General features: G+C 35.5%; 1 protein-coding gene and 1 non-coding gene across 2 annotated transcripts in view; both read left to right on the forward strand.

Moving 5' to 3' along the window:
- dennd2b (DENN domain containing 2B) overlaps window positions 1-11,872 on the forward strand; it is a 78,032-nt gene extending 66,160 nt beyond the window's left edge. Inside the window, exons 15-20 of the mRNA XM_059349261.1 lie at window positions 886-1,063; window positions 4,011-4,052; window positions 4,995-5,106; window positions 9,706-9,945; window positions 10,206-10,292; window positions 11,378-11,872. Of these exons, the coding sequence (XP_059205244.1) occupies window positions 886-1,063; window positions 4,011-4,052; window positions 4,995-5,106; window positions 9,706-9,945; window positions 10,206-10,292; window positions 11,378-11,412 (694 nt within the window). The 3' untranslated portion in view covers window positions 11,413-11,872. The remainder of the gene's footprint in view (window positions 1-885; window positions 1,064-4,010; window positions 4,053-4,994; window positions 5,107-9,705; window positions 9,946-10,205; window positions 10,293-11,377) is intronic.
- On the forward strand, window positions 6,434-6,505 carry trnae-uuc (transfer RNA glutamic acid (anticodon UUC)). Its single transcript has one exon. It is a non-coding gene; the product is annotated as a tRNA-Glu (tRNA).
- Window positions 11,873-16,981: the final 5,109 nt, after the last annotated feature.

Consider the following 16,981-nt stretch of genomic DNA (forward strand, 5'->3'; position numbering starts at 1 on the left):
TTTAATGCATGTGAAAAGCTGCATTGTTTCTGCCCCAAACTGTATGGGATTATCATAAAGTGTACCTGTCTGTGAAGGGGAGACTAAAATTTAGCCTAACTTTTGAGCATGATTTAGCCCCTTTACCAACAAGATATCATGAGACCAGAACCAGTATCCCCAACCAGCCAGTTTGAGTGATGAAAATACACTATTTAAGATGAGGTAACTGTGTTTAAATGTTGTAACTTGTCACTTTTTCTGCTGCTTTCTTGGCCTGATCTCTCTTTGAAAAGAGATTTTTTTAATCTCAATGAGACTTTTACCTGGTTAAATAAAGGATACGACATATACATACATTCTATACACATTCTAACATTTCTGCTATTTGGCATTTGTATTAATACATATTCTTTATGTTTTGTTTTTGTATTGTTGGAACATTGGAAAAAAATACATTTTTAGTATGTTAAATAGGTTAAATGGTTGCATGTTGCATGTAGTAGTATGAACATCAATGAATAAATATATTTGAAGTGGTTTATGCCCTAATATAGAAAAAAATCCAGACGGCCTTATAAAGGCCTAATGAGGTCAGATGTAAACAGAGAGTACCAATAAAGTCGTAGAACAAAACTTGTGCATGGTGATAATGATTTTTTTTTTTTACATCACAAAGTTGATAACTGCAGCAGGAGGTATTTTTAGAAACATGTTGAGACCATATAAACAACCACTCCTCTTTCAGTCTGGAAAAAAAGTTCTTCATTATCTGGTGAAACATCTGCTGTGTTTTGACCGTGTTCAGTTTGATCTGGTGTGGCCCCTCAGGGGCGTCGATGTTATTGTGTGAGTGTGAAAGTGATTGATGGTGTGTGCCTTTGTTTTTTTGTCTCCCGTCATCAGCACCCTGTCCAGCTGCATGCATGCAGTAGTGGCGCTGCTCTACCCTTTCTCCTGGCAACACACCTTCATCCCCGTGCTGCCGGGCTCCATGCTGGACATCGTCTGCTGTCCCACCCCCTTCCTGGTGGGGCTGCTGTCCAGCTCTCTGCCAAAGCTCAAGGAGTTACCTGTGGAAGAGGTGAGTTCACCATATCTCTCTTTTTTTTTCTATCTCTGTGCAGTTTCTTTTCAAGAGTTTTACATTTCAAATTAACTAGTGCAGTGCCCGTAGGAAGTATGTATTCGTATTGCGGTGCGAATTGCCATTTGGCCAAACAAATCCATGCAGCGATAGTGTTGGCTAATGCCTCTTGCTAGTGTAACCTTAAATAACACAGAAACGATATCTTTCCGTCCGTATTATGCTTAGTTGTCAGTTAATAAAGTTTAGTTTTTACTGTTTTCAATGGATCAAACTGATGCAGAAGAAAGGGCTTAAATCTCCGCTTAGCATGCTAATCAGGAATAACAGAATTTGCACATTACATGCAGACCACTACAACGTCTGCAACTCCATAAATCACTTACTTTTCATAAGGTACCACACCATCCAGCACATACACATTGAACATTGATATTCACTGGAAACTATTTGAATATTATTGGAAAATCGAACCTTGTAGCGCACTTTAAAACTCCTAAAGATAGGTAGGCTAAATAGACTTACAGATGAGATGAGTCAGGGTGGAAATCCAGAGTGAATTGTGTTACTGACCAGGTGAAGGCCTATCACACAATGGGGCGGAGCTCCCCTAAAAGGAGGCGGAGCTCCCCTAAAAGGGGTCCGATTGGAAACAGTGCAATGCTGCAACACGTCCTACATAAATAATAATATTTTGAAAAATTAATTCAAAAATCTTCAAAATCGAGGATGCACACCTTCGTGCCATGTGCAAGCCACATAAGAAATCTGAGGTCAGTCTGACTAACGGTCAGAGAGATATGAACTAGACACACACACACACACACACACACACACGCTTCTTCCTTTATAGATGGATAGATGTCACCTTCCCTGATTCTTCTCCCTCTTTGTTCTTGTTTTTCTCTGATTGAAGCCTTTTTCTTGGATTAGTGGATTTTCATGTCTTGGCTGATAAATTACAACAACACAGATTCAAAATAACTTCATTATAAATTGGCTGACTTTTGCTGCGTCTGTTTGACCTCCTCTGCTTCTGGTCTTATTATATAAAGTGAGAAGCCAGATCGCTTACAACAAAAGGAAAATATTCAAAACTGACGTCACAGTTTTAGACCTTTCAGACAAGAGCAACCAGAAGGTGCATTAATAATGAACTTTTTTGGCCACTTGGGGGCAGTAGAACAAGCTGTAAACAAGAACACTGACATATTATTACCTTAGAATAAAATACAATAGAATATAAAGCTTTTATTGTCATTGTATAACAATATACAACAAAATTTGGAGCGCTGTTCCTCATTTGGTACCTTTGAGAGACAAGACGAGAGCAAGAAATATAGGAAAAAACACTAAAGGCAACATAACGCGCGACAAACTTTTCAAAATATGTAAAGTGCACAGTGGTTTAGAACGAGTTCAAGTTCACAGAGTTATATGCACTGCTATATTTAAGTGTGGAGAAGGATATTATATATGGAGCTGACTTAAAGAAATGCTGAGGCAATCTGCAAAGTTGGGTGGTAATTTTCTGTTTATCCGTCTAATTTAAAGTTAAATAACCTCTTTAACATTACACACAGTATCAGTGTAGTGTCAGTGAAACACCTGGCCTCCTTCTGTTTATAGTTTTGGCTCACAATAAATATTTTAGTACAAGAAGCCTGCTTTAGCAATGTCTTTAATTATTATAAAGGTACCAGGTTTTCCTGCTGAAAACTGCTGTGGCTGCAACCACGTCCACCTCTCAGACTGAGAGCTTATTAGTGTGGAAAGACATTTTCACTCACAGTTAACTTGTGACCTGTTAACAGGCTGTCAACACCATCTGCTGTCCATTTACGTCACTCTTCCTGTTAATGATTGACTCATGAAAACATTCAACCTTCTTTAAGAAGTGTGTTTTAAATCCGATTTTTATGCCCAGGATAAAGGAAAATGTTGTTGAAGCCTGTGTGTTGTCGGTCTGTTTGTCCCATTATTGTGAATGCAACATCGAGGGAACATCTCGAGGGAATTTCTTTATATTTAGCACCAACATCCACTTGAACTCAAAGATGAACTGAACTGAACTTTGGAATTTTCGGAGGTCAAAGGTCAACGTCACTGTGACCTCACAAAAGACATTTTTGGCCCAAACTCAAGAATTTAATCACGATAAAATTTCACAAAAAGCTCTAATAGGACAAAATGAATTAAATGATAACATTTTGTATGCAAAAGATCAAAGGTTATCTTTACTGTGACATCATAATATTCTGCAGAAACACTTTCCTGGCCGTTATTCAACACCATGACTCAGCATAAGAAGGGGAGTGCGTGAGCATATTTTACTTTAGTCAGATGCTGAACTGGTGACTCTAATTTTGGGTCTCCACTTTATAAATGTGACGATTGTTTAGATCTTCTGCGCTGCCGGGTTGAAGAGAAGTGTGAAGCCTTCCTCCATTTTTCACCTAAAAATACACAAAATAATTTAACTTCTGTTTAATTCCTTTAAGGCCTTTTTACTATAAATATTATGAGTCTGGACGGACATGGAGACCGTAATTTTAGTTTTGTGCTCTAGCTTTTTTGATGCTCATTATGTTTTATGTTCGTGATTCATATGTTTCCACTGCAGTCTGAATAAGCGATTGTCTATCATCTTGAGACTATCTCTCCAGCTATGCCGTACTTATGAAATATGTAATGGAGTGGAGAGTTGGTCTCCTCACTCAGAGAACCAAGGTTACAACGTAACCATACGTTCTCTATCGTCTGGAGACTATCTCTCCACTCTCTGTTACATATTTCATATGTACGGGGTTGTTGGAGAGATAGTCTCTTCATACAGAGAACCAAGGTTACAATGTAACCATATGTTCCTGTTGTTGGAGCTAGTAAAAGGTTTTTCAACTAGTTCTGAAGAATGATTTACCTTTGTTTTGTTTCCTTTCCTCAGGCTCTAATGGTTGACCTGGGAACGGATCGATTCATCCGACAGGTAAGTCTTATGAAACAAAGAGAGAACCTGACCTTAAAGTGAGACTTGAGACTTCTATTTAAAGGGCAAAACGCAGGAAAATAAAAAAGCATCATAATAGGTCCCCAAGCTGGGAAAAAAACAAACAAATATGTCCTCTGTGAAGCATGTGTGTGTTTAATTAAAACCAGTTTGATGTTTTGCTTTGAGATGCTAGAATGAAACTAAAGCAGGATTCATAAAATCAGACTGTTTCTGTGTTATGTTACACCAAAGTTTTATATATATATATATATATATATATATATATATATATATAGTTTTAGGGTTGAGAAGATTTGGAAGAGTCACAACTTCAGTGCAGAAGTAAAAAAAACAGTTTGCATTATTCACTTTAGCTCTTTGGCTTTTGAGAGTTTGGATACAAAAATCCCAATAAATCTCAACTGTGTTCATATCTCTGACAAACTACCACAGAAATGGATCAAATTGAAGCAGCTGAGTAAAGAAACAAGAGTTCAGATTTATACATTAAGGAAAGAAGGATACACAAAGTCTAAGCAATAAAAACCCAAAGACCTGATAATTATAGTAAAATGTGTTCTAATAAGTGACTCTTTATATAATAATCACCTTTATTTTGTTGCAAAGTATAGCAATGAAACTATGATCTTTCTTTGTACAAATTTGATCTTGCCTCCAAACTTTTGGCCTGTAGTGTATATAATGTAAGTTTTAGCTAAAGTGAGCAAACATCGGCCATCATAAGTTACTTTTCAATGTATTGAGTTGATTAAATTCAACTTTTTTTGTTCCTTTTCATCTTTCAAACGTTACATGGTTCTAGCTTTAAACAGGGCTGTAAAACATGCGGTTCTCTGTTGTAAGTCCGAGCCTTTGAAACTGATTCTCCAAACATGGTTGTTTATCACTGGTGACTGCAGTGTTTTCTCTTGTTTATAGATGGACGACGAGGCCTCGCTGCTGCCGCGGAAACTTCAGGCGGCTCTTGAGCAAGCGCTGGAGCAGAGGAATGACATCATCAGTCAGGACTCTGACAGCGAGTCAGACGAAGGTGAATAAGCGACAAATCCTACCAAGACAGATGTTTCCTTGTTAATTAGGGCAACGGTTTCTGTAGCAGAACATGTTCAGTCCAAGTCTGTGTGAAACTCTGACGTCTTCACTGTGACTTCTCATCACGGTGAGTCACGGAGGCGTAGTAATGTGGTGTTTATAATGATGAGAGGTGCATGTCAAGCTGACTGGAGCCAAATTACACTTAGTTTAATGTGCTCCACAGAGGGTTCATTATTCTATAAGTGATATGGGAGCAAAACAACAGGGAAAACAGGGAAAATACAGTACAATTAGGTATTTTTCTCTTCAAATTGCAATTGCTATATTCATGTTTTGTATGCTTGTGTTTATTGTTTATTGTTTTATTTGGATCCCCATTAGTTGCAGCACAACTGCAGCTCTTCCTGGGGTCCGACATATTTAATTTATCCTTTATTTATTTTCTTGAGGAATCATTGAGGGCAACCCCTCATTTGCAATGATGTCGAGAGTACAGAGAAAACACGAAACAGAGTACAGAGAAAACACGAAACAGAGTACAGAGAAAACATAAAACAGAATACAGAGAAAACACAAAACAGAGTACAGAGAAAACACAAAACAGAGTACAGAGAAAACACGAAACAGAGAACAGAGAAAACACAAAACAGAGTACAGAGAAAACATAAAACAGAATACAGAGAAAACACAAAACAGAGTACAGAGAAAACACAAAACAGAGTACAGAGAAAACACGAAACAGAGAACAGAGAAAACACAAAACAGAGTACAGAGAAAACACGAAACAGAGAACAGAGAAAACACAAAACAGAGTACAGAGAAAACACGAAATAGTACAGACAAAACACATGCAAAAACATTAAAAACTGTTACAGTGAAAGGCAGAGTTATTGGTTATCATAGATTTAAACTATACAGTACATACAACTTAAATTGATATAACTTAAACTTAAAACAAACTTAAAGAGTGAACAATGGGAATAGTGAAGAAAAACCCCCAAAATAAAACCAAGAATATAAAAGATAGCCAAGCTTCAAAATCAGGCTCTTTTATACATTCTACATCGTTCTAGTTTAGAATTTCATTCTATTTCTTTATGTTTAATATCCATTACTTAATGATAGATTTCCTACATAGTTTAACCCTATAGCTCTATTCATTACGTAGTAGTTAATAGACCTTACTAACATATTATTCTATATTTTTAATAGTAAATTAATAGTAATAATTTCCATATATATCCATTTAGGAGATGTTATTTCGTCTTTACATTTAATCCATTACTTAAAGCTAGATGTTATATATGATTATATAATATAACTCCCATATGGTCTAGCGGTTAGGATTCCTGGTTTTCACCCAGGCGGCCCGGGTTCAACTCCCGGTGTGGGAAACAGGATTTTGTGAGGGTTTAACCCCCAGGGATCAATAAAATAATAAAAAAATAGATATGAAATGCTTCACCGAGCAAATAACAAGACAAGAATATGGACAGTTATAAAGAAAGTCTGATGTCAGACTGTCTCGCAGCAGGAAGAGAGCGTACATGAGACAGACTTTCTGTCTCTGCTTTCCACATTCTTCTCCGAAATAAAACCTGCAGCCAACGCTGTACATCTGCCGCATGTCTGTCACAACCTGTTCTTGCTAATGTGCAAACCAAAGCTCGTGCAACCTCCAGTCTGTTAGATTAAATAGAAGTTTAAGCGTGACAATCAATTCTCTTACTGCTACACACTCAGTATTATATTAATATTTAGACAGTATGAACCTCCAGACCTCGAGCTGGCCCTGACGCCTGACCCTTTACTGTATAAAACCACTAATATGAGAGGAAAATAACACAAGGCAACAATAATGTAAAACAGCAAAGGAATGCAAATAAATAAAGGTAGTGTCAGATAGGCCTAGGAATGTTGCATTAGTGGTTCTTGATCCAGCAACATCTTCCAGCAGCCAAAGAACTTGCTCAAATCTGATCGATGTCTAACTTTGTGGTTTTATTGCACAAAATAAGACACTTGAGTTTTCCAGTTAAAGCCAAAGCTCAGAGCTACATAGTCAGTGTATTAGATAGATAGATAGATAGATAGATAGATAGATAGATAGATAGATAGATAGATAGATAGATAGATAGATAGAATAAAATACTGAGGGAGAATAAATAAAAACAATAGTTAAATAGAAGATAAGTTGGTAGGTAAGGTACAGTGGCAAGATGATGATATGATGGTAATAATGTTATTGTGACTAGACAGTATATAATAATAGTACAGTATATATATAGTATATAGAATATAATATAATAATAATTATAATAAGACCAGTATAATAATAGTATTATATCACATCATATAGTAGTAATAGTAATGGCAGCAACAGTTTATGTATATCAATAATAGTAGTAGTAGTAGTAGAAGTGGTAGTAGTAATAAAAATAATAACATAGCAATGTGTCATATATTTAGCCTTTGTAGGGTGTGCATACATACATAACATAATATTTAATAAGTAAACATGTATATATATACCCAAGATACCATATAACATGATATATGGTACCGTCATTATATATGCATTATCTACAATAGATGGCAGTAGGTGCAGCACCAATTTGGAGAAGCAAGCAGAATACTGACATGGAAGCTAATCAATGTACAGGGGCAGCAGCAAAATGTATTGTAGCTACCTAAAAAAATCAATATCAGTTCAGTACAGTTTAAGTGTACTCTATATTTAAAACATTTCCACCACTTTACCTTGCTGCCAGACAGCCTTTCACCAAGGAGAACTGAAGCGTTATCTTAATATCTCTTCAAAGCCGCCACACTCCATTGACAAAAACAGTAATTTGACCGTACAGAACACGAGACTGCCACAATCACTCGCTTTGTTCCCATTCACCAAAGTCACAAAATAACAAACAAACTGTCGAGGCTGTGGTCGACCAACCAGTCCTGTGTTCTGTGAGGTAAAATTACTGTTTTTGTCAATGGAGTCTGGTGGCTTCGGCTTCAGTTCTCTGTCAGAAAGAGCTGTCTGCTCTAGATGGAGAACAAGCATGGGTTGATTCGACTGTGAAGGCAAACTGATGTATTCATATGTAGTTATATAAGTATATATATGCTCATGCAACAGTATGTGTATGAAAGAAATGCATATGCATTTGTGTAACATAACTATCCCACATCGGACAGCTTTGTGTCTAACACTCTTTCAAAATTTCACATTAACTACTAATATAAAGGTCATGTTATCTTTCCAATTAATTATATTGTGTGAATCTAGAGTCTAACTTCTTATCTTTCAAACTGTATATCGTTTTAACCGTGTACATTGGCCTCGGGTTTACCAGAGTCAGGAAAAGGATGCTAATGCTGGTGAATTAGCCATAAACTATCTGTATCCCAAATCGGACACTTTTATTATTATTATTATTATTATTATTATTATTATTATTATTATTATTATTATTATTATTATTATCTGAGTTATGAAACAGTCAGCTAAACTCATCCCTCCAAAAATCTCCTCCAATGATCAGTCCGTGTGAAGTACTTGGCGGGATTTTAATGAAGAAAAGGTAAAACTGAAAATAAACAAATAATACAGACAATATTAACCATGTGCATATGTCAAATATAACAAATATAACTTACAACATGTCAAATCCTTCTAAACAAATATACAAATACAAATAAACATACTCACTGGCAATGCCACAATAATAAAAGAAGGATGAGGATTGTTGCTCTTCTGGATAACAAAACAGGACTCTTCTAACTGTAAGAGTCACCAAAATAAAAGTCACCTCTTCAAAATAAAAGTTCTTCAATTTCCCCTAACTGCTACATAACAATATATGTATAATTATTTGTAGATTTGGTTATTTACCCATGAGATGGATAAACCCCTTGTTGTTGTTTGCTTTAATGTTAAAACCTAATAAAAAGTCAAGAAAAATAGAAAAGAAAGGCCTATCAGATGTCAAGGTAAAGCAGTGCAAATATTCAAAATATAGCCTTCACTTAAACTGATACTTTAGGTTGCTAATATTGGTTTTGCTCCCCCTCCACAGCGGTACATTGCTTAGCTTCCATGTCTGTCTGCTTCTCCAAGCTTGGGGTGTGATGACCGCCATGTACTGCGGATAAAAACCTCATCTAACCGCAGTGAAAGAAAAATCCAAAGTATCACTGTAATGACTCTTTAATGAGTCTTTTCTCGAGCCACGGAGCTCTCAGTGTCTCTGTAAACTTGCTCAGATTTTCCAATAGCTCGATTCCTGCTCAGTACTTTGACAAACATTGACAATGTAAGGGAATAGAAGTAATAAAAAGGCAACCACACTATTATTATTTCTTATTTTGTGGTCGCATGAGCATGTCGGGATATGTCGCTGAATCTCCACACAGTTAACAAAAGCTGTGGGTCGTTTTTATTACTTGTGTGGCTGTGAGTGTTTAGCCAAACCATGCTTTCTACTTCAATCTGTTACTTTAAGACTTATCTATTAGACTGATCTATTTTAGTGGAAAATATTAACATGCCGTACTGTGTGTAACATGTTATTATGAATATCTGTTTCTACAGAGTATAACTCCCTGAACAGCCTGGTGTCAGAGGCCTTCATCCGCTTCTTCCTGGAAACCATCGGCCATTACTCGCTGTTTATCACCCAGAATGAGCGCGGAGAGCGCGCTTTCCAAAGAGAGGCCTTCCGCAAGTCGGTGGCGTCTAAAAGCATCCGTCGTTTCCTCGGCGTCTTCATGGAGTCTCAGATGTTCGCAGGGTTCATTCAGGATCGGGAGCTGAGGAAGACCAGGGCTAAAGGTACACAGTTCTCCCTCCAGGGTCGCTTGTTTTAATGTCTGTTCACATTTCTCTGAGGAGTTCCTCCCCTGCTCTAACTGTGGTAATGACTCTGCAGTAACACTGATCTCTAGTGGCTGAAAGTTATCATCAGCATGTTGTCTCACCACTGTCATCACTGTGCTCCGTGGCAGACGGCTTCCTGATACACTGAGATGTTTCCTCTCTTCTTTTTCTTTTCTTGTCTTCTTTTTGAATCTCTTGTCTTGTCCCGTACACAGGTCTGTTTGAGCAGAGGGTGGACCAGTATCTGGAGGAGCTGCCCGACACGGAGCAGAGTGGAGTCAACAAGTTTCTGAAAGGTCTTGGTGAGTCCAGCAGCAGACACACAAAGCAGATTTTTTTCAGATTACTGATGCTTTAAAAAAAAAAAAAGCAGTTTTAAAGTCTGGCTGCTCTCTTAGCATCAAACATTAAGCAATCATCAAGGAAAGTAAACGTCAATAGTTCATAATAAGGTTAAAGTACCAGTCAAAAGTTTGGACACACATATCATTCAATGTTATTTATTTATTTATTTATTATTATTGTTATTATGTGTGATTATTATTATTATTATTATTATTTTTATTGTATGTATTTATTTATTTATTCATTTATTATTATTTATTTTTTAAAATGTATTTATTATTATTTATTATTATTTTTTTTAATTATTATTTTTTAAATTATTATTTTTTAAATGATTTTATTTATTTATTATTGTTATTATTTATTATTACTATTATTTTTATTTTATTTTTTATTTTTATTATCATACTGAAGGCATCAAAACTATTGTAGTTGTATGAGTGTTAAACAAATATTATATTACAAATATTTTATATATTTCAGATTCTTCAAAGTAGCACCTTTTGCTTTTTAATGACAGCTTTGCACACTTCTGGCTTCCTCTCCCCCAAACACTGGCTTTAGGAGGCTTTTTGTGTTTTTATATCAGCTGAAGGCCCCACTGGGTTCTCTGCAGAGAGATATTCAGTTTCAGTCTGCAACCTTTACGCCTAGATGCATCTTAATGGATCAATTTTTAAAAACAAACCATGTGCAATCAGACATTTGACATTTGTTTTTACAGGAAGACAAGGATTTTGATACCGATCAAGAGATAAATAATCAGTTAACACAGGGACTCAGGATTAAAACTGTGAATTTTTCATGGGACTTTAATGGCGTACAATGCTGTTTACACACTAAGTATATTTCATGTCTTTAAACATGTCTGGGGGCGACCTGTTAATATTTTATCAGGAAAAACCACAAACACACTTTAGCAGATACTCAGATTTCAACACAGGCTGTTCAGCCTGCTTTAATCCCCAAGTGCTGCTTGATAAAATGTAACCTCTCAGATGCATTTTACATAATTTAATGGGTTTGTTTTCACTGTTTTCAGGAAGTAAAATGAAGTTTCTCCACAAAAAGAACTGAGGAGAAATCATCCTCCTGTCTTCAGTCAAGAAGAGCTGACGTCTCTGCATTATGATGATTCTCACCTTTTTTTAATCTCTTTTTTTAATGTAAACATGTACATATTATTTCACTGTAAGCTGGCTGTGATACTCTTCAGTGTATGTTTATAGTACCTTATGAGATAGCGATAGCAGGACGGTACACAGCGAGTGAGCCGTAGAGTAACCACTGATGTCCAGGAGTGCTTGTGGAGAGTGTGTGTCTGTGTGTGTGTGTGTGTGTGACCTTACATGGGCATAGATGTACAGTTCATATGTTTCCATTTTGCATTATTTCACCACAGCGTTGTCCTCTGTTTAAGGAGTGTAAAACCTATTCGAAAACTGTACATGCATCAAGACAATGAAGAAAATGATTGTAACTCTTTGTAGAGTCTTTTGCAATCTTTTATTAAAAAATTTTGTTAAAATGCATCAAAGTGTAAAGTTTTGAGTTTACTTATAACTTGTATGTTAAGTGCACAATGTTGTTTTTTTATTTAGTGTAAAAGTAAACCCCTCTCTTAACTCCACTATAAGAAAAAACCCTATAATATATATATACTGCTGCTCCAGGGCTGTAACAAGAATTTTAAGATTTTTTTCTTTTTAAGTCTATTTTTTGAGTCTGTATATTTAGCTATTTTTTTCTACTATTTATTCTATATGTATACTTTATATTTCTTTCTATTCTTGGATACAGATACATTAACTGTAGAAATACAAAATTTACTTCCCCTAACCTACTGATTAAAAAAATGTCTGTGTAGCTTCTTTTAAAAAGCCTACCTCCTCTATAAATGCTGTACTCCTTTTATACATATATATATATATATATATATATATATATATATATATATATATATATATAGTTAAAACCATCCAAGATCAAAAAGTATATCAAAGATTTTTGTCTCAAAACTGGGTGAAAAGTCAATTTATGACAATTTCTGGCGGCAACCACAACGCTGAAACATGCCAAGAGGATATGACGCCATTGACAGCCAGCCAGATGAACGGTAAGAGATCATTACCTTTTATTATTTTTGTTTCCTGGGTTTGAAAAGCGTTGTAAACATTTGGGGATAATGTAAGTATACAACTCTGCAAAATATACCCGGTTGCCCATGAAGTAATCATCTGTTGATTGTTTCATTTTCATTGTGATGTGTTTGGAAGAGATTGATTAATAAAGTTTTGAGAATATGTACACTTTATCTGTCCAGAATAAATCACATTGTCACAATCATTTCATGGAAAGAGGTAAAAAATGTTTTATTCTAACTTTATGGTGGATCGTGTATAACATAGTTCTAACTCTTTTAAGACATTTTATGTTGAAAAGTTACACATTATACCTTTTAATAATTATGTTTTGGGATTTTGACTCATACATTTGTTCTTGGTTTTTTTTACACAGAAAAAAAAGGTAAAATTTTCCCCATGCTCGCAGATAGCACTATGGACGGGGGGATATGTTCCCCCCAGATTCATAGTGATTCCGATCCATCCCCCCCACTTTCAGCAACAAACATCAAATTAATGTTCCGTTAGTTAGACTATTTACATTACAGCACATAGAGTCCGGCAGCTAATGGTGCATTCAAGGTCTACACGAATGTCAGAATTTTCAACGTTGTTCTGAGCTCTAAATTCAGACTTTCAGTGTAAATTAAACACACCATAAGGCGTTACAGAACATGTTAGACCCGCCTTCAAAATAAAAGCAAACACATGTAGCTTTCAAAATAAAAGCACATGGATGTGTTAGCAGAGTCCAGCACAGAATTCACAAGAAGACTGTCAAAATATGACGCCTTAAATAAAACATAGAAGAATCTTTATTATTCTTTACAATAACTCATAAAAATATGAAATGATTAAGATGGAATAGTGGCATTAGAATGTGTGAGAGGCACTAAATTTAGGCTTTTAGGGCAAAAATGTTCTCTGGGGGAGCATGGCCCCGGAGCCCCCTACTCTGTTTGGTCATAGTCTCAGAAAATCTTGACAGACAAGAAACTGCCCAGCAGTATGTTCAGGGTAATGAAAGGAGGAGAGATGTTTTTGGGTCCTTCATTGAGTCAGCTTCAAGTCAGTAAATTGTTTGGCTGCACTGGGAATTTCATGCACAAACTTCTTTTTATTTATGTAAATATGTTGGTTGTTGTTAACACTACAGTTCATTTTTAAAAAAAATGTTTAAATAAAACAAATTTTGGTTAAGGCATGGAGTGGAAAAATAACTCATTGAGTTGAAATCATTTGCTGACAGCTTCGTCCCTCCCAGTTAAAAAAAATCCCATCTGCGCCCCTGATTTTCCTTCTCATATCAACCAAAAAGGCCATTTATTAATAACAACAAAACAGATCGACTCCACAGCTTTTATCACTCACAAAAACAAGACCCAGCATATACAGATATCACTTTCTGTAACAGAAAATATGTAATTCACAGTTTGCCAGATGATATAAAAATCACCCTCTTTTTTTTTTTTGCAACAGACATCTCAATGACAGCTTCCCCCAAAGCTATGCATTAGGAGAAGCTGGTAAGATCCCAACAGGCACAGTTAGTCTAGCACCAGCTACCACATGCTGCCGCTAACCTTATTACGTCTCTGCACATCACTCTGGTGGCTGTCACTGCCACGCTGTTATTAGCTCTCCTAACTGAGACGCTCGCTGTTGACTCCAGCCGCCATATTACTGCTCCTCTGCTTGTGTCCTTTACAGCAATTAAGGGTGACATTTGACGTGAAAAAAACACGTTGTCTGTTTAAGATGAGGCTGAACACCAATTGGAAATTTGCTTTTCTTAGACGATGGAGTGAGACAGCTTATTAAATTATATTTGTCATGTCACATTTCAAGGTAGCAGTAGCAAAACTGAAAATGCTGCAAATCAAGTGTGTTCAAGGATTGAAAAGTGCATGGATTTTTATTTAAATGCTTGAAAGGTAGGTTATATAGGATGCCAAGTCTACATAATTTAATGGATTTGTTTTTACTGTTTTCAGGAAGTAAAATTAAGTTTCTCCACAAAAAGAACTGGAGAAATGATCCTCCTGTCTTCAGTCATACAACAAACTGAAAACTGACATCTCTTTTTTAATGTAAACATATACATAATTTTTGAAAAAAAAAAAAAAAAATATATATATATATATATATATATATATATTTATATATCAAATATAGAAACTAACATATAAAGGGTTACAATCATGAAAATGATTTAATGTTTGATAGTTTTGAACAAGTCTGAAGTTGTTTAAGAGATCTATGAAAATAAATTTGAAAAAAATATTCAATGTACGGTGATTTAATAGCAGTTTTAGTGTGCGTGGCCTTTTTTGGTCACGAGAGGGTAGTAAATGCACCAGTGGAGTATAAAAAACATGTAATTGTTAATGACAATGGATTTCAAAAAATTTTACTAAAAAGAAAAGTTCCTGCAAAAATGCATGCCTCAAGCTGTAACACAGCCAAAATGATCAAAAAATGAAAAAAAAAATGAGAGGAAAATTTACAAAAATTCCCGAGGAGGGCACAAGGTCATGTTTGTGTAAAATGATATGAAACATGATCTTAGTTGTTTATTGCACAATAACGTGTAATTGTGATGAAAATGTTAGATAAACAGTATATTACTGTATATGCAGATGTTATTCACCACAGCTGTAAGTGCTGCTGGAAAAGCTTGAAAATGCCTGAAAATGCTTGAATTTGTCTTTGGAAAAAGTGTGGGAACCCTACTTTAGTTTTAATTTACTTCACCTCTCTACCTTTCATGATCACACGTTTCTACTTTGTCTCCACTACAGTTATTGATATAAGCATTGCAGCACAGCAGTACAGTGCTTTTATAATGCTGCCGGGCCACGTGCTGCATTCAAAGACTTGTTTCAGGTTAATGCATCAATGATTTAACACCATGAAGCAGACCATTACACAGAGTGAGTACTGCTACGTGAGGATATTTCCCTACTACTGATTTTATATATATGCCTTAGAAAATGTTACAAAACTTAACTTAACTTTAAGACATACTATGCAGAAACTGTCTCTTACTGTTTGTAAACACGTCAAAGTTGCCCCCACAATTAATAGTTATACAATATAATTATTATAATATAATATAATAATACAATAATATTACTAATATAACACTGCTGTATGAACCCTTTTTTTTTGAGGGGGGGGGGGGTATTATTAATTAATATATATAATATAAACTTAACTATAATGCATGATTACTCAGGTAAAATTTCTGATGCATTCATCTTTACTTTGTGGCAGAAATATAACTTCCTTCGTTTATGTAAGCAAACAAATCAAATTTATTACAAAACCCTCAATTACAAGTAAAAGTCCTGAAATAAAAATGTTTCTTAAGTAAGTTATTACCCATCTCACCATTTCATTAATAACCTAACAACTTATTTCCGTTCATCAAATCACTATCAACCATTATCTCACCCTAAATTATTACTTTGATTTAAAAAAAAAAAAATTCTCTTCTTTTTCATTTTCTTCATTATTTACTTGATCATTTGGTAATATCAGCTAATTGTACTGAAAGTATTAATTTCACAGATTGCTTGTCCAGTTTTCCTGTTGACAAAGTTGTGTCTCTTCTTCTCTCTTTTTGTTCTCAAAACTTTATTCAAAAAGTTCCAATTACAGTTAGAACATTCATGTCGGATAGAACAAAGTTCTGTCTGGCATCACAAATTGAGAAAATAAATAAATATGAGATAAAGTGAATGAAGTGCATAAGTCAGTACAGGTAGGAATTTGTTGCACTATTAATGTCGCAATTTTGATATATGTTGTGAAGATGCAGAGAAAAGGGCAAATTTGTGTTTTTGTAATGTGTTTTTGTCTAGTTTAATGATTTTAAAACAAGAAATACCATAATCATAAATACCATAAAAGCCCTATGTAACGTATATGTCACATCACAGATCTTTGACATATAGGGGTGGTATTTAAAAAACAACAACAAACAAAACATCATAAATTTGTTCTATGTGGTCCACTTGGTCTGTGGTTTATCTCCCATAATTTTCCTTTAAGGATAACTGGGTCTGGGTTCTTATCTGTTAAGGTAAATGATATAATTGTCAATCCAATGTTTCAAATATAGTGATTTATTTTTCCTAGTTATTGACTCGATGTTCCAGGTAATAGTTTTATGCGGAGAGAAGTTGTGGTCTCTTCTTCTCTCAGTGTCACACTACAGCTTTGAGAGACGTCAGGAGGATTGCATGAGAACGAACATAAAATCTCACGATTAACTGCGAGACTTGGGTATCTCTAAAAATTTTGGCCGGTCTGAAGAGCGACATCGGATGAGGGGGGAGCGACTCGGAGATGCTCGGGTCAAGGTAAAGAACAAAACTACTCACACACACACACACTCCGGACACACGCACACACACACATGCACGCACGCGCACACAGCAGCAGCACACACCTGCCTGCCTGACTGACAGGCCGACAGAAGTTGAGTTCTCTGCAGACAGTCTCGTTTAACACTCCTC

This window comes from Centropristis striata, chromosome 2 (assembly GCF_030273125.1).
Source record: "Centropristis striata isolate RG_2023a ecotype Rhode Island chromosome 2, C.striata_1.0, whole genome shotgun sequence".
Classification (NCBI taxonomy): Eukaryota; Metazoa; Chordata; class Actinopteri; order Perciformes; family Serranidae; genus Centropristis; species Centropristis striata.